At 49.9% G+C, this 16,785-nt stretch overlaps 2 protein-coding genes and 1 long non-coding RNA gene across 3 annotated transcripts in view; 1 reads left to right on the top strand and 2 right to left on the bottom strand.

Moving 5' to 3' along the window:
- The window catches only part of XPO7 (exportin 7), a 47,425-nt gene extending 36,342 nt beyond the window's left edge, over positions 1–11,083 (top strand). Inside the window, exons 20-28 of the mRNA XM_083629316.1 lie at positions 2,027–2,115; positions 3,014–3,121; positions 4,240–4,322; positions 5,229–5,443; positions 6,307–6,445; positions 6,914–7,074; positions 8,287–8,385; positions 8,516–8,643; positions 9,646–11,083. Coding sequence (XP_083485442.1) covers positions 2,027–2,115; positions 3,014–3,121; positions 4,240–4,322; positions 5,229–5,443; positions 6,307–6,445; positions 6,914–7,074; positions 8,287–8,385; positions 8,516–8,643; positions 9,646–9,739 — 1,116 coding nt within the window. The 3' untranslated portion in view covers positions 9,740–11,083. The remainder of the gene's footprint in view (positions 1–2,026; positions 2,116–3,013; positions 3,122–4,239; positions 4,323–5,228; positions 5,444–6,306; positions 6,446–6,913; positions 7,075–8,286; positions 8,386–8,515; positions 8,644–9,645) is intronic.
- Positions 7,666–8,114, bottom strand: LOC310769966. The gene is made up of 2 exons (XR_014551898.1): positions 7,803–8,114; positions 7,666–7,759 (listed from the first exon to the last, which is right to left on the bottom strand). It is a non-coding gene; the product is annotated as an uncharacterized lncRNA (long non-coding RNA).
- A 1,606-nt stretch (positions 11,084–12,689) lies between the features above and the next one.
- On the bottom strand, positions 12,690–16,534 carry PBDC1 (polysaccharide biosynthesis domain containing 1). The gene is made up of 6 exons (XM_083629744.1): positions 16,482–16,534; positions 16,313–16,378; positions 16,150–16,209; positions 13,606–13,746; positions 13,410–13,521; positions 12,690–13,094 (listed from the first exon to the last, which is right to left on the bottom strand). Exons 1-6 carry the CDS (start codon positions 16,515–16,517, stop codon positions 12,976–12,978), a joined length of 534 nt encoding a protein of 177 aa, XP_083485870.1. The 5' UTR covers positions 16,518–16,534; the 3' UTR covers positions 12,690–12,975.
- Positions 16,535–16,785: the final 251 nt, after the last annotated feature.

The raw sequence follows: 16,785 nt of genomic DNA, 5'->3' as shown, positions 1-16,785 counted from the left end.
CACCTCTTGATGTATACGCCCAGTATTTTTCTTGCCTGGGAAAACGTTGACTTAGAAGGCAATTGTGCATCTTGAGCACCTTTTCATCTTGTGCACTGGAGGCACTCTGCTCCATCACAGGAGCCCAGGCAACCACCAGATTTACCCCTTCTGATAGTAAAGCATACCTGCATGTTCCAATGTATCTGAGGCACTCTAGACTTCTTGGGAATCTATATCGCCAGCTCTGAGCCCACTTTCAGACTGTTGCCTGTATTGCCTTCACAAAGCTTATCCTTCTCTTGGGACGAACACAGAGACCAGGGTTCAGTTGCTGTGATACAACATCATCAAGGCTGCCTGGCTAAGTCACCAAGACTGGTGAATGGCAAAGTACACCGTTCATTTGAGGTTCCCAACAAAGCGTGTCAAAGAAATAGGTGCACCAACTTTCCCATCATCCCGCCTCCCAAGCAGAGACCTTGGGAAGTCCTGGTAAGAAGGAAGAGGTTGCATCGTGGAGGAGATGAGCTGGCTGCCTAGCCCTACTCCATAGTGGCCTGTACTCTTTGCTCCAGGAGAGTTGGGGCTATATTAGTTCCTGGCTGTCTTGCTGCTGCTGGCGTAAGCCAGTTGTGGCTCTTAGGGCTTCTGTAATTTGGATAATCTCTGCTATTGTATCCCTGACCTGTTCATCTTAGAGGCTGTTGCATCCCTCTCCTTCCTTCCCTAATCTTGAGGGGTTTAGTTTAACGCCAGTTATTCAGACTTTTTGGTTGGTCTCAGTGGCGTTGTGCCAAGCCTCCTCCTGATGGATGCTTCAGTTTGCTTGCCTTTTGGGCACAAGCCCTGCCTTGAGAGTGAGCGAGAGGGCAGGAAGAATTCCCTCTGGATACCCTCCGTCCACCACAAGGAACATTCATAGCACCGTATTTTTCGCTCTATAGGATGCACCGGACCATAGGACGCACCTTGTTTTAGAGGGGGAGAACAGGGAAAAAATAATTCTCCCCCTCTCTGCTCAGCGCCCCTTCAGCGAAGCGGCAGGAGAAATGGAGCCCCTTCCATTTCTCCTCCCGCTTGGCTGAAGGGGCGCTGCGCAGCTCTTCAGTGAAAGAAACCTGAAGCCTGCAGAGCGCAGCAGGAACGCACGCTGCGCTCTGAAGGCTTCAGTGCGCACCGACCCCTCTCGCTCTCCAGGCTTCAGCGAAAGCAACGCGAAGCCAAGGAGCGCGGAGGGAGCACTCCCTCTGCGCTTCGGAGGCTTCGCGTTGCTATCGCTGAAGCCAGGGAGCCTGCATTCGCTCCATAGGACGCACACACATTTCCCCTTACTTTTTGGAGGGGAAAAAGTGCGTCCTATAGAGCGAAAAATACGGTAAGTCCCACTGTTCTTCTTTGAGTGGTATCAAATGAGACAATGGGCCTGTAGATGTAGGTGTCTGGCGACTCTCCAGGGAAGTTACCACCAGTGAGATGCACGCAGTGTGCTCCCTGTCTTCCCACTAAGGGGGGAAGATGAGCAATGAGCTGAACTGTGTTCCGATGCTGTTGCTCAGGGAGTACAGCACGATCTCATCTTACGTGCAATTGACTCACAATTTCAACCTTGCGTGGTTGAAAATGGGCTATTTGAAATTGCACAGTTTAAATGCACACAAGACAGAGAGTTTAAAAGCTCCTTTTGCACCGAGTTTTCCTGCCACGGAAGGAACTTGCTTAATGGGCAAGTCCTGCTCAGCACGTGGGCTCTGGGATACTCTCGGGGAACTCAGATGACCTGCAAGAGCATCCCAGAGCCCTTGCCTGGTAAGCAAGGTGGATTTTTAAAAGCTTTCCACCTTGCTTTGGGGGCAAGGCCTGTTTGGCCTTGGTCTGGAAGGCAATGATACTTGTGCAGGGGTGGTTCCAAGGAGTGGTTTTAGTGCACATGGTTTTGCATGTATGAACCATCCTCAGAACGTAATCCGCGCACAAGGTGTGATCATACTGTATCCATTTCTGCAGTTGCTTCTTCCCCCTAACCCACACTTCTCCCTTCACACAGAGGACGTTGGTTGGCCTGGTGAGAGATTTAAGGGGGATTGCCTTTGCCTTCAACGCCAAGACCAGCTTTATGATGCTCTTCGAGTGGATGTATCCTTAATCCTTATGTATGTCCCTTTACTTCTTCCTGCCACTGCTGAAAACTGCCTTGTGTTGCCTTCAACCCTTCTGATGATACTGCAGCTCAGGTGACGGGCTCTCAGCTGCTTCATTGAGAATTGACTCCCCTACCAGACCTTGGGCTTAATCTGCTCTATTTCCATGGAATAGCAAAACTGCCTGATCTTCCCTAATCAAGAAGCAGGGCTTGCGGGCCACAGAGTGCCACCTGTAGAATTCCTCCTGTCTTGACATCTGGAGAGGCTGCATGACTGTGGCCAGGGAAGGGAACCCACAAATAAGGTGCAGACATAGTGGTGGCAGTGGGATCCCACCAGGATCGCAGCCAAAGGGATCCAGTAAAGGGACCCCGGACCATTAGGTCCAGTCGTGGCCGACTCTGGGGTTGCGGCGCTCATCTCGCTTTACTGGCCGAGGGAGCCGGCGTACAGCTTCCGGGTCATGGGGCCAGCATGACTAAGCCGCTTCTGGCAAACCAGAGCAGCACACGGAAACGCCGTTTACCTTCCCGCCGGAGTGGTACCTATTTATCTACTTGCACTTTGAAGTACTTTCGAACTGCTAGGTTGGCAGGAGCAGGGACTGAGCAACGGGAGCTCACCCCGTCGCGGGGATTCAAACTGACGACCTTCTGATCGACAAGCCCTAGGCTCTGTGGTTTAACCCACAGCGCCACCCACGTCCCTCCAGTAAAGTACTCATCCACTTTTCAGACTTATTATCTGCACCCTAATCTGGCAACGTCAGGTGTCTTTTGTGAGTGCCCATGCCCTCCTACCTTTAGCCAAATAACACCCTGAGTTTTAAGAACCTGAATATTTAAAGTCATCCTGGAAGCAGTGTTGCCTCCTTAACTTCTGCCTCACAGCTACCCATCCTACATGCCAATCCTGCAGCGGGCTGTTGAACTCTGGTACCACGACCCAGCCTGCACCACACCTGTGCTCAAGCTGATGGCCGAGCTGGTGCACAACAGGTAGGTTAGGGGAAGAGGATTGGAACTGCCAGGGCTGACTTGCCTAGGAATGCAAGGGGGCCATTCTTATATCTGCAGGGGCCTTGCTGGGATAAGGGGAAGAGAGGGGATGAGGAGTGGTTTTAACAATCCGATATTGGCAAGAGAGTTAAACAGGTTGTTATTTTTGTGTCAAAGTGCTGTTAAACAATTAATAAACACTGCCCTTCAGTTAATAATTTCCAGGGTACCACCATCAACTTCTCTACGAGATCACCTTGCTCCATATACACCCACTGGGCTGCTTCAGTCAGTGGAACTGGCACCACTACAGCTGCCATGTAATACCTATTCCGCATTTGTAAGGACTCACTATTTTAGTGTGGCAGCACCTACACTTTGGAAATCCCTGCCTTTTGACACCAAGCAGGCGCCTTCATTATACTCTTTTGGTGCTGGCTTTAAAAAAAAATTTTTTTTTGGTTTAGACAAGCCTTCACAGATGTTTAGAAAGCTGTTGTGAGTTTTAATCTGTTTTTCGTTTATTGTTGTTTGAACTTTTTGAAAATCTTTAATTACTGTTGTCATTTTTTCTTACTATTAATAATAATAATATTGTTTTACCTTTTATGTTTTATCCTCTTTTTTTTACAAACTGTGTATAAATTTTATGAAATAAATCTGAATAAGCAGACTTGACAGTAACAAAGAGCAATGCAAGAAACAGTCACAGGAGAACATTTAAACATTTGTTTATTTTATTTATTTATTTATTCGGATACCACCCTTCACCCAGAGATCACAGGGCAGTTCACAACATAAAACTCACCAGAAGCTTAAGTGTAACCACAGGAACCAGGTCAGTTCTCCCTGGAAACAGCATAGAAGACCCCCTGCCCTCTGGTTGCCTCTGTTGGCAGGGGCCTCTGAAGATCTGGACAAACCAGAAGTAGTCCTACGAGCAGCTGTGGAATTCTGTGGAATTCCACAAGAGACCGTGATGGCTTTTTATTTTTGGTGGCTTTTTAAAAGGATAGCTAAATTCATGGAGGATGGGCCTATCATTGGCCATTATATGAGCTCCAACTCATTTTCTCCCCATACTTCAGCCAACTCACAACTTTGTTGCTTCCTTCCAGATCCCAGAGGCTGCAGTTTGATGTCTCCTCACCCAATGGCATCCTGCTCTTCCGGGAGACGAGTAAAATGATAACTACCTATGGTGGGTCTCTTTCGAGGGAACGGGTGTCACTTGATGGGCTGCACTAGGTTGCAGTGGATGGCCAAGAGATGCCCCACTCCGTGACTGGCCTTAAACAGGGGGAGGCAGGGAGGCAGCCTGCAACATTCTCCAGTCACAGACTTCCTCTAAAGGAGCAGATCTGCTGTCTGAAGTCCTGGAGCAGGAGGGAGAAAAGTCCTTGCCAAAAGACAAACAGCCAGGCCATGGCTCTTCCCCCAGAACTTCCTCACCCTCTGGCACTTTTCCCAGGTCGCTGTTGACAGTCTCACTTTTTCTTCTCTTAATTATGTATTTTTCACTCTATAAGACGCACCAGACCATAAGATGCACCTAGTTTTTGGAGGAAAACGAGAAAAATATATTCTGAATCTCAGAAGCCAGAACAAGAGGGATCGCTGCGCAGTGAAAGCAGCGATCCCTCTTGCTGTTCTGGCTTCTGGGATAGCTGCGCAGCCTGCATTCGCTCCATAAGACACACACACATTTCCCCTTACTTTTTAGGAGGGAAAAGGTGAGTCTTATAGAGCAAAAAATACGGTACATTCTGTGCTAGGTTATTCACATGTATTTTTGGATTATTTTAGAGTAGAACCAAAGTTCATAGCGAGCAGCAACAGAGGGCAAACTATGCTGTTATAACATTTAAGAACAGGAGTAAATTAAAAAGCACCTTTCTGTATCAATATAAAAATTGGTATTGGCCTCACCCCCTTGTGAATGCCACATGTTGAGAGTGAAGTAATGGCCTTCTGCACATTCAGTGTGGCTTTTTGACTTCCACTTCTCTCTTGACCTCCTGAGAATAATATACTCTGGGCTGAGGTTAAAGGGGAAATGTACTGAGCAGAGTTGAGATAACTAGCCTTTTAAAAAATGCTTTTGCAGGAAATCGCATCCTAACCTTGGGGGAGGTTCCGAAGGATCAAGTGTATGCCTTGAAGCTCAAAGGGATTTCCATCTGCTTCTCCATGTTAAAAGCTGCCCTGAGCGGCAGCTACGTCAATTTCGGTGTGTTCCGTCTGTATGGGGACGACGCACTTGACAACGCCTTGCAAACCTTCATCAAACTCCTGCTCTCCATCCCCCACAGCGACCTTCTGGTGAGCTTGTCCGCCTGGCATCAGGCCCTCAAACCTTCCCCCACTTTGGGGCACCTTGGGCAGCATTCCACGAACTCCTCCCATAAGAGCAAGGATTATCACTAGCACAACAATACTTCTCCCCGCACAATCCTCAAACCCGCTTGAGAGTTTGAGGAGCCCCTGGAACAGGTTTGCAGGCATGCAGGAGAAGAAGTTCTGTCGCACTAGTGATAATCCTTGCACTGGTGGGATCCTGGCTCAGCGCTGCCCCTTGTGTTACTTACGCTGCCTGTGCACAAGTGTCACAGTTGGTTTCCAGTTACTCTGCGCCACAGATGGGCAACCTGCTATCAATGTTTTCCTTCTCAGAGCTTTTGCAGTTAAGATTCCACCTTTTGCGTGCCTTTATGTATTTCCCCCCATGTTATTTTTGACAACCTGTGCTACAAGGTCTGCACTGAATCCTGCATGTTGCTACTAATGCCCCTTGCTAGACAAAACCATGGGGTTAACATGGCGTCATGGGATCCAAATGGGAAGTTGGTCAGTAGATGCTGAAGAACGAGAAAGTGTGCTGTGGAGAATAAAACCACAAATTCCTCCTCTTACCTACCACCTCTCATTGCAAACACACACCTTGAAATTCTGGTATTGAAGGTTCACAGTACATGGGCTAGTGCCTTGCACAAGCTCAACAATCAAAAAGCTGTATTTCCCCTGTTACGGGAGAGATGCTTTGAAACACTGCTTCTGACAGCAGGGTTGCAGTGGGGTTGTATAAGCACTGTGCTCTTGCTCCCTGTAGCAGTTTTGGGACGCGCCAGGATATGACTCTTCACATCTCTCATACCCACATTCTCCTTTCCTTTCTTTGTTTGCAGGACTACCCTAAACTCAGCCAGTCCTATTATTCATTACTGGAAGTACTCACCCAGGACCACATGAATTTTATAGCTAGCCTGGAGCCGCACGTAATCATGTATATTCTTTCTTCCATTTCGGAAGGTCTCACAGCACTAGGTAAGTGTATCCATGTTCTCTGTGTGTCTCCTTGGATGTGCCAGGGATGGGCAGGAGCCTGAGGAGTCGGGGGATGTTTGGGCAGAGGAAGCAGGTGGGCAGGAAGATCCAAGGGGCCAGTGACCTGTGGGGTGGGGTGCCTCCCTGTGAGGCAGCTGCCAGTGGTGGTGGAACAGGGGTCAGGAGGAGGAGCCTGGGCAATTGAGACGCATCACAAGCCTGCAGCCATAGGCAACTAGACAGATAATTAAAGATACAGAATGATGGTGCCAGGCGAGCCTCCTTGGGGAGAGTGTTCCAGTAACGGGGAGCCACTGTTGAAAAGGCCCGTTCTCATGTTGCCACCCTCTGGACTTCCTGTGGAGGAGGCACACAAAGAAGGGCCTCAGGTGACGATCACAGTCAGGGTCGGTTCATATGGGGTATTGGGAGTCACCCCACTCTTCCCCTTCTTTCCTGTCTTTGTAGACACCATGGTTTGCACTGGCTGCTGCTCCTGCCTGGACCACATTGTCACCTATCTCTTCAAGCAGCTCTCCCGCAGCACCAAGAAGAGGGCTGCCCCCCTGACGCAGGAGAGCGACCGGTTCCTGCACATCATGCAGCAGCACCCAGAGATGATCCAGCAGGTAAGGGGGGGTGCAGGTAGTGGTGGCAGCCGGTGGCCTCCTTGGCTAATCCTGTGACACTCATAGAGCTGAATTGCTGAGGCCCAACATTGATTTATTTAGTGCATTTCCATTCTTTCGCCGAAGAATTGATTCTTTTGAATTCTGGTGCTGGAGGAGACTCTTGAGAGTCCCATGGACTGCAAGAAGATCAAACCTATCCATTCTGAAGGAAATCAGCCCTGAGTGCTCACTGGAAGGACAGATCCTGAAGCTGAGGCTCCAAGACTTTGGCCACCTCATGAGAAGAGAAGACTCCCTGGAAAAGACCCTGATGCTGGGAAAGATGGAGGGCACAAGGAGAAGGGAACGACAGAGGACGAGATGGTTGGACAGTGTTCTCAAAGCAACCGGCATGAGTTTGACCAAATTGCAGGAGGCAGTGGAAGACAGGAGTGCCTGGCATGCTCTGGCCCATGGGGTCACAAAGAGGCGGACACGACTAACAACAACAACAAATCCCATTCTTTAGGCAAAATGACTCCCAGAGGGGCTTGCATACAATCCAAACAAGACAGTCCCTACCTACAGGTTTACAATCTTATTTTAAAAAAAAAGTTCAGGAGCAGGAGGTGCCTGGTGGAGCTGGGCATCTAGCAAAGCAGATGGAACAAGCCCGGTTTCCTGTGTCTCCCACTGAGGCCATCTGGTGGAGAATGGCTGCCCCAACAGTTGAGGGGAGAGGAGACCTGATGGGGCTGGCAGCCTGTCACACCAGAGCTGATGATGTGCCTCAGCTCTCCTGCGCAAGAGGCCAGTTGAGAAGCACCTGCAACAAGATGCTAATTTGCAACCTCCCTACTCCTTCCTTTCAGTGCAAGCTTGAGAATTATTGTGTGGCTATTCTTGTGTGCACCTGCCAAGGCTCAGTTAAGGCTCCTGGACGGGGCAAGAGAGAGCCTGCGACCCAGCCCAGCAAGGGTAGTTACGTAGCTGATGCCCGTCATTACCTGTCATGCTCATTCAGGTCACACTGAACAGACTGGATGAGTCTTCTGGTGTGCTTAGGGGATGCACATTACCATGTTTCCTTGACTGACTGCCTACAAGCAGAGATGCAGCAGACCCTTCCCCCTTTCAATGGTTCCATTCAGTCATACGTCTTTTTCAAAAAAAGTCCCTGCGATCTCTGAAGAGTGTAACAGCTAGCTTGATTTTGCTCATTCCTTCTAGATGCTATCAACAGTGTTGAATATCATCATCTTTGAGGACTGCCGGAATCAGTGGTCCATGTCTCGGCCTCTGCTTGGTTTGATACTGCTCAATGAAAAGGTAAGGCACTTCTTAGAGAGTTGTTCAACGGCTGGGACTCCTTAAAAGGAGTGCTCAGGAGATGCTGACTCGTGTCAGCACAGTCCCTTGGATAACTTAACCAGCATCCCCTCTTTTCTCCCCCTTCCAGTATTTCTCAGACCTACGGAACAGTATAGTGAACAGCCAGCCTCCAGAGAAGCAGCAAGCTATGCACCTCTGCTTCGAAAATCTCATGGAAGGCATAGAGCGTAATTTGCTCACCAAGAATCGCGATAGGTCAGTATCTCTCCTCTGCTGCAGAGAGCAGACTGCATAACAGCTGGGGATGGAAATCTCCCCTGAGGCTGCCAGCAACTCAAGGCCCTCCAGGAGCCATCGCAGGCATCATGGGAGACTCTTTGCCTCCGGAGCTTCTCTCTGTAACGTTGCTCCACTGGAAAACATATGAGGTCATGAGCTCCTTAAGAGCTGCTTGGAATTTGCCGGGCAGCACTAGTGGCTCAGCGGACTTGGCTTCGGCCATTCCACCCCAACCATTAAGAATGTCTTCCCAACTTGAAGAGCAGTTCAGGGATAGGACAGCCTGCCTAGGGTGGCTGTGGAAACCCATTCCCAGAATATTTTGCGGGTACCAATTGGCCCAGCTTCAGGGAATGTGTGCGCACAGCTGCTATCAGCCTAACTTTCCAGCTGATTATTACAGAATTATTGTTCAAAACAGAGATTTTCAGAGAATGGGGATGTTAAAGCAAATTTAAGGGGAAGATCGGAGAGGGGTAGAACTTAATGGGAAGAGAGTCAGGGTCTAAAGAACCTCGCAAGAAACCAGGACACACATGATGACCCCTGCAAGTCTTTACCAAACGCCGACTTGCTGTGCCTCAAGAAAGGGCTATACACTTTTCATTTGCTTTTCTTAAACTGCCTTAAATGAAGCTACCAATTCACAACCCTGCAGCAAAATCGAGAGCTGTCCTTATACTTCACTGAGCAGTCTTCCAAGTGATTCTGAGAGTTCAGTTGTCAGTACACATGGTGACCATCTCGTGTGGGGGGTTCCTTTTCCCGGTCCCTGTGCGTGTCAGCAGAGCGCGTTTAAGTGCACCTCACCCCATTCTGCCTTCTTCCAAGCCCAAAAAGGCCCACACGATGGCGATCGCATGTCCATTGGACATATCTTAAAATGATTGCTGCCTGTATTTAATAGGTTGACTTAACATCTTGTGGTGGTGGATTCTGCCCACTTTCTAACCCAGCTTTGGCTTGTCTCCTTGGCAGGTTTACACAGAACCTGTCTGCATTCCGGCGGGAGGTAAATGACTCTATGAAGAACTCCGCCTATGGGGTAAACAGCAACGACATGATGAGCTGACATCTCGCGAGGAACCTCTCTCTGGCCCGGGCCGGGGAGGTTAACTTTTCCGATGGAAAGACAAAAGGGCATTTCTGATCCCTGCTGGTCCCTGGGGCTAGGCTGCAGGAGGAAGGGGTGTTTAAAAAAAAAAGTTCACCAGGGCAGAGGGGGCTCGTTTCCTTGGGGGCGGAGCAAGGGGGAGACCAGCGTATTTCCCTGGGTGAATGTTGGAGAGGAACCCCAGCGTCCTGCCGCAGCCTGCCTTGTATAAACATGTACATTTTTTCATAACATTTTGAACAAGGTTTATATTGACTCAAGTTTAAAAAAAAAAAGTGTGACTGAAATTTTTACAGAGTTTAGTGCACCAATGCTGAAGTGAGGGTTGTATGTGAGTGAGGAAGCTGTGTCTCCTGGCCGCCTGCCGTGTTCCTGGGCAAGGGGGTGTGAAAGTGCAGAGTTATATTTAGTAACCAGTGTAGAGAGAGAGGCACAAGAAGTGTAAAATTCCAAATGTATATTTTTCTTATACATCCCTTTTAACTTGCACCATCCTACCCCAATCTTCCTTCTCCCCTCCCCACCCCTTCTTGTTAGGAACTCAAAGCCATGCCATGCTCCATGCTGTTCCGTGAGTGTCCATCCCTTCTGCCCCATCAAACTGACACAGCTCTCTTCCCGCCTGGTCCCAGCTGGCCAGTCCAAGGAAGCCTGAGCTGCTCTGTCCATGCCTCCCCTCCCCAGAACATTGCACCAGGCTTTTTCCCTCCGTGTGTGAACCTCCTTGTTTCTCAGCTGCTGGAAAATGCATAGAGAATCTGCTTCAGGGCCTGAGCTAGTTTCTCTCCTCCCCAAAAGGCAGCCTCGGTGAACTGCCTTGCCTTGTAGAGCCTGGCCATGGGCTTCCTGAGGTCATCTCTGCTGCCTGTCTACAGTAGGGACTGCGGGGACTGGGCACAGGCTAGCTACCAAGGCAGGCCCAGCATGACATGTAACAAATCCCCTTGAGAAAAGTCCATTCCCCCTCCAAAAAAAAATGCTGCACCAATATCAGTTTTTCGATATTTAAATTTACTTAGAGGAAATAATGGGGGAAATGACCTGTTTGCCTTGTACTTCCCCATTCTTCTTGCTGCTAGTTCTGTGCCCACCCAAGCCCAGCCCTAACCTGCCCTGGTTTCTCTTCCCAGATAGCACCTCCTCGGTTTTTATTCTTTTTTGTTCTTTCTCCTCTGGCGACTGTGTGTTGGGTCCTTTTTGCGTGAGCAGATTGCTGGATGACTTGTAAGGGTGTTTGCTGCATACAGTGTAAGCATTGTGGCTGCAAATAAACTTCAGTGGTTTCTACTGAGCTGTGTGGAACCAGGCCAGAGTGTTACTCTTGTGTGACGTTAAATGACGGTAGTGTGCAATGACCACGAGCCAACAGGCGGGTGCCTGGGAACAAGAGCGTAACTTCTCACCAGCAGTAGGCAACCCTCTTAGCACCTGCTTGCTTCCTCATCCCTGCTGGAAAAATATAGCGGAGGGGCAAGAGGGGGGACGGGAGGAGAGGCGACGGTACCATAGCCATCTCCAAAAGTAGCCAGGTTAAGAGGATCTCACGCACAGCATTTGCAAACACAGTACGGTCGCATCTTGCATGCATTCAATCTGTGCAATTTCAATGATATGCAGTTGAAGGCCGCTGGCTGAAATCCTGTAACTTCAGGTGCAAGCGAGGCATAGCGCTTAACAGTGCAAAAAAGCTTTTGAGCTCTCTGGATTTCTGGGGAAGCAAAGCTCTCTAATGTGTGCATCAGTTCTGGAAGCCCTGGGATGCTTGTGCAGGGGTGGCTTCAAAGGGCTTGAGTGCACACATTTCTACATACCGTATTTTTTTGCACCATAACACTCACTTTTTTCCTCCTAAAAAGTAAGGGGAAATGTCTGTGCGTGTTATGGAGGGAATGCCTACGGGTGGCATGCCTATGGATTTTCCTCCTCTAAAAACTACGTGTGTGTTATGGTCGGGTGCGTGTTATAGAGCGAAAAATACGGTATACACAGAACCATTGGAACCAAACCCCCACATAAGATGCAATTGTGCAGTACAGGCTTGTTGCAGGGGACAACACTGGACTGCTTCTCCAAACTCCTTTTTTATGCTGCATATTTCGATACTCTGATAAGTTAGAGGAGCACCTAGGGGAATATGGTAGTAAACCTGATTTGTTGCTCTCCCCTGAACCCATCTTTTATCTCCACAGCCAACCCTTCACATTCAGGGCTAGAGCAGATGCACAATACAAGAGCTGCTCTTCAAGTTTATTTACAATGCTGCTTTTAAGCCTCAACTGTCAATACCCACACTGAGGAAGCCTTTTTCTTTTCTTTTGGCTCAGGCACATGCAAGGGTGGGTGCCTTAGGTACATGACAGGCACACTCATTCTAGACTAGGGGTCGGCAAGGTTTACCTCGCCTGGGCTGGTTCACTCCCGCAGAGATCGCTCCGTGGGCCAGATCGCGTCTGCGCAGACACGATTTCCGTTGCCGTGGAAGCGAGTCCCTGCTCCCCCAGTTTAGCGCAGCGTGCAGGGACTCGCTGAGCGGGCAGCTCAGTTCGGGGGCAGCTCGTGGACCGTTTAAACGACCTCCGTGGGCCACTTGTGGCCTATGGGCCCCAAGTTGCCAACCCGTTCTAGACAGAGGCATGGAACAGCATACCAGCACCCTACGAGATTTTTCTGAGATCATTGGTGCCAATTTGCTTTTTGGGAAACATGACAGTATCCTACATAGTGTGGGTGAATATCCCTGTCAGGATACAGGGCAGCTTTGAGTGTGTGACTTGTAGCTTGGTAACCATATTTAACATGGTCGTTTGTGTTGATTACCTGTGATCATCCCACAGCTTTTAAGTTTGTTGTATTTTGCGAATCAGTGAGAGAGGGTACAAAAACTAGGGACCAATTAGGACTCACCTGCTGCTGTTTTTCATTTTAGCTTTTAATGTTGAGTTCGTTTCCATAGTATTTGGACTCTTGACATTATCAGAGTCTGTTGCTTTGGCTGAGCCCACAAATGCGTCACTGTTAATCCATTATTTAGATCATTTTGGCACCTTAAACAACATTCCAGCAGCAGCAGCTGTGGCTCTTACACCTCTGCCTTGAAACAGGAACAGTCTGCAGCTCGGCTAGAGTTGATGCTGGTGCAAAGCCATGATCCCTGTCCATTCTGAATGTGTTGTCCTTTCTAAGAGCAGAACGTCTCACCCAGAGCTAACCTCTTCTGTGGCTGAGCTGGCTTTCTTGGCACTGTTGTAGACCACACTGTTGTAGCCTTCTCGGTTACGGGCTATTTCAATGGCGAAGAATTGGATCCTGGTTGCTAGGAAGAGAACTTTGTTTAGGATGGGCATAACACTTAGGGATCTCACTCCAGTTTCCAACTAATACACCTCACTTCCCCGCAAAGGAAGTGTGGAACAAAGGACTGGGAGGGAGGGTGCATGTGCAGTGGGAGGGGCCGTATTTTCCTTAATCAAGGATGCTCTTGGACTGACCAGCAAAGCCAGTCTAGGCATCAGCCTCATACAGGGGGCTGGACCAAATGGCTCATGGGATCCCTTCCACCTCCACAGCTATATGACTCTATGACCTGGCCAGAGGAAGCACAACTGAAAGCAGGAAAAAGTTACCTTACCAAATACTGTGTTCTCTTCTGTGTAACCTTTACTGCAATCCAGACGTAGAAGTGTGCCATAATTAAAGTCCTCAACTACTCCGTCAAACTGCAAGCAGAATGGACGCCATTTCTGTGGAGGAAGAGCGTTCGGTTATTTCCTGCCCCGCAAGAGTCTCAAGAGCAACCAGCCTCAAGCCTCACGCCCAGCACAAACCTCTTTAGCAGGTTCGGATTTAAGGTCCTCCGGGTCGAGCACATCAATCTTAAGATGGTTAAAGTCCTTCCTGAATTCAGTGTAGATCTGGTCGTCAGCTTTGGTAAGTTTCAGGAATTTGGGATCAACTGAAGAAATGAGCTACGCGTGGGGAAAGTAGGCAAGGTTAAGTGGGAAGAACAGAAAACAGGACTGCTACCACCACTCTTTCATCCAGGCCGTTAAGTGACTGAAGCAAGCCTTCTGCACACCAGCTTTGTGGTGTAGGACTCACACTCAAAGCACCTACAAAACATGGGAGGAAAAGACTTTGTGACAAGACCTCAGACTCCAAGCGGCTTTGACAAATATGTGGCCAATCCTGCCAACTAACTGACACCAAAGTCATAAAATGCTGAAGCTGTGGGGCTAGGAAAGGGTTGTCCTGTATTGCTCCCAATGCCCTCTTAAGGTTGGGGGTGCTTTATGCAGCTTTATGCCCAAGGTGTCCAGAGCATGAAGGCTAAACCAGAAAAAATATATATTCCCTTTCCTGTGGAAATGGGAGCTCTTGACCACAATGCGGAGGATGCCCCACCTACATGCTGCACATGTTTCTGTGGCCAGAGGAAGCTTATATAACAGTTCCTCAGCCATGAAACTCTGAGCTCCTTTGCTGAGCATCAATTATGCCCTCAGAGAAGAGAGGAGATATTTTGCAATTGGATTCTATCTAACCCAGTGGGAGGGAAACTGGTGATCAGATTAGTGGCTGGGATCCCAGGGCCAGCCAAAAACTAGCCCTCAATTTATACAATGAACCAGTCACTGCTGAAGATATTACCCAATGCTAGCTGAAAAGCCAGCAGAAACACCTGCTCCTGAACTACCTGGAGAGCACCGCTGTCATACAAACATCAATTACCTGGATGTGGGGATGCCCTCAAGTGTGTACACTGAATTAAGTGAGCCAAGCAAAGTGCTTTGCCGCAGGACTGGCACCTGGGAGACCAGGGTTCAAATCCCTGCTAGCCATGAAACTCACTGGGAAAGCTTGGGGGTGGCCCATCACTGCCTCAACCTAACCTACGTGGGGCTTAAAGAGGGGGAAAAGAACCATGTGACCACCTTGAGTTTCTTGGAAGAAAAAAAGGGTGGATATAAATGCAATAAATAAGTGTGCTTGAGCACACACAGGCACTCTTTAGGCAGAAGCACAGCTCCCCGCCCCCAAATGCCTAAAACCTGCTCTAGGAAAGCAAATGGGACATTTTTGCCACTCTCCTGCTCCTTCCATTCCTCCACCTGGGAGCCTCCATGTCATCCTCCAGGGCTTGGAGAATGCACCTCTTTGCCTTGTCTTTTGACACTGGAAGCTTATGTTTCTTTGAAGTCACCTTGTTTTTATACTTGGAAGTTGCTTTTATACAGTGGTACCTCGGGTTAAGTACTTAATTCGTTCCGGAGGTCCGTTCTTAACCTGAAACTGTTTTTAACTTGAGGTACCACTTTAGCTAATGGGGCCTCCGGCTGCCGCTGTGCGATTTCTGTTCTCATCCTGAAGCAAAGTTCTTAACCCGAGGTAATATTTCTGGGTTAGCGGAGTCTGTAACCTGAAGCGTCTGTAACCCGAGGTACCACTGTATTGTGTTTGAACCCACAATGGAACCTTAGGGCAAAGGGTGATTAACAAATACAGTGGTACCTCGGGTTACATACGCTTCAGGTTACAGACTCCGCTAACCCAGAAATAGTGCTTCAGGTTAAGAACTTTGCTTCAGGATGAGAACAGAAATCGTGCTCCGGCGGCATGGCAGCAGCAGGAGGCCCCATTAGCTAAAGTGGTGCTTCAGGTTAAGAACAGCTTCAGGTTAAGAACGGACCCCAGAATGAATGAATTAAGTACGTAATCAGAGATACCACTGTAAGACGAATTAATACTGAGCGGGGGCGACCGGATTGAATCATAGAATCCTAGAGTTGGAAGAGACCACAAGGGCCATCGAGTCCAACCCCCTGCCAAGCAGGAAACCCCATCAGAGCACTCCTGACATATGGTTGTCAAGCCTCTGCTTAAAGACCTCCAAAGAAGGAGACTCCACCACACTCCTTGGCAGCAAATTCCACTGTCGAACAGCTCTTACTGTCAGGAAGTTCTTCCTAATGTTTAGGTGGAATCTTCTTTCTTGTAGTTTGGATCCATTGCTCCGTGTCCGCTTCTCTGGAGCAGCAGAAAACAACCTTTCTCCCTCCTCTATGTGACATCCTTTTATATATTTGAACATGGCTATCATATCACCCCTTAACCTCCTCTTCTCCAGGCTAAACATGCCCAGCTCCCTTAGCCGTTCCTCATAAGGCATCGTTTCCAGGCCTTTGACCATTTTGGTTGCCCTCCTCTGGACACGTTCCAGTTTGAGGGGCGATGCAGTGTCGGGTCCGTTGTCCCCTCCAAAGGCAGGGCCGGCTCCCCTCCTCCTCCTCCTCCTGCGGCCTAGCAAGGCAGAGGATCCCCCCCCGGCGGGGAGCCCCCCCCTATTGCCCCCCCCCGCCCATAGGACTCACGTTGAAGTAGACCTCGGCGTGCTGGTGGGCCTTCATGGCCCAGATCATCTCCACGGTGGGCTGCAAAGAGAGAGAAGGAGAGAGAGGAGGAGGTCCCAGGCTGCTCCCCGTGTCCCCGCGAGGGTCCGGCCCGCCCCCGCTCCCCACCCGGCCCCTGGCTCACGTCGTTCCCGTAGGCCTCGGCCGGCAGCGAGAGGGCGGCTGCGGCGGCGGCGGCTTCATGGGCGCCCTGCAAGGTGGGGGGGGGAGAGAAAGAGAGCCGGTGAGGATGCGGGACGGGGGGGGGCGACGTCGCCGCCATGGCAACCCGGCCGCCCCTTCCCCTCGCTCACCAGCGCGGCCAGGCCGCCTCCTGCGGGCGCCGCCATCTTGGTCGCGGCTGTGCGCAGGCGCAGGCGGAAGGGGCGGGGCTTGGCGCCTGGCGGCTGAGCGGGGCAGGGAGCTGAGAGCGTCCCGGGCGAGGAAAGGGGCGAGCGGGGTTTGCGCGATCCGGAGGGATCCGTCGCCTGCCCGGCCTCGCCTTTTGTTTCAAGGGCGCCCCCCCCACACACCTTCAGGCGGTCCAGGCGCGTCTCTGGATTCGTGGCCGAAGATGGGCACCCCCCTCCGTCTCCTTTTTTTATTACTATTAACATA

The sequence above is a fragment of the Podarcis filfolensis genome, assembly GCF_964270895.1.
Source record: "Podarcis filfolensis genome assembly, chromosome: 8".
Classification (NCBI taxonomy): Eukaryota; Metazoa; Chordata; class Lepidosauria; order Squamata; family Lacertidae; genus Podarcis; species Podarcis filfolensis.
The sequence above is the reverse complement of the archived record's forward strand: the minus strand, read 5'-3'. Positions and strand labels throughout refer to the sequence as shown.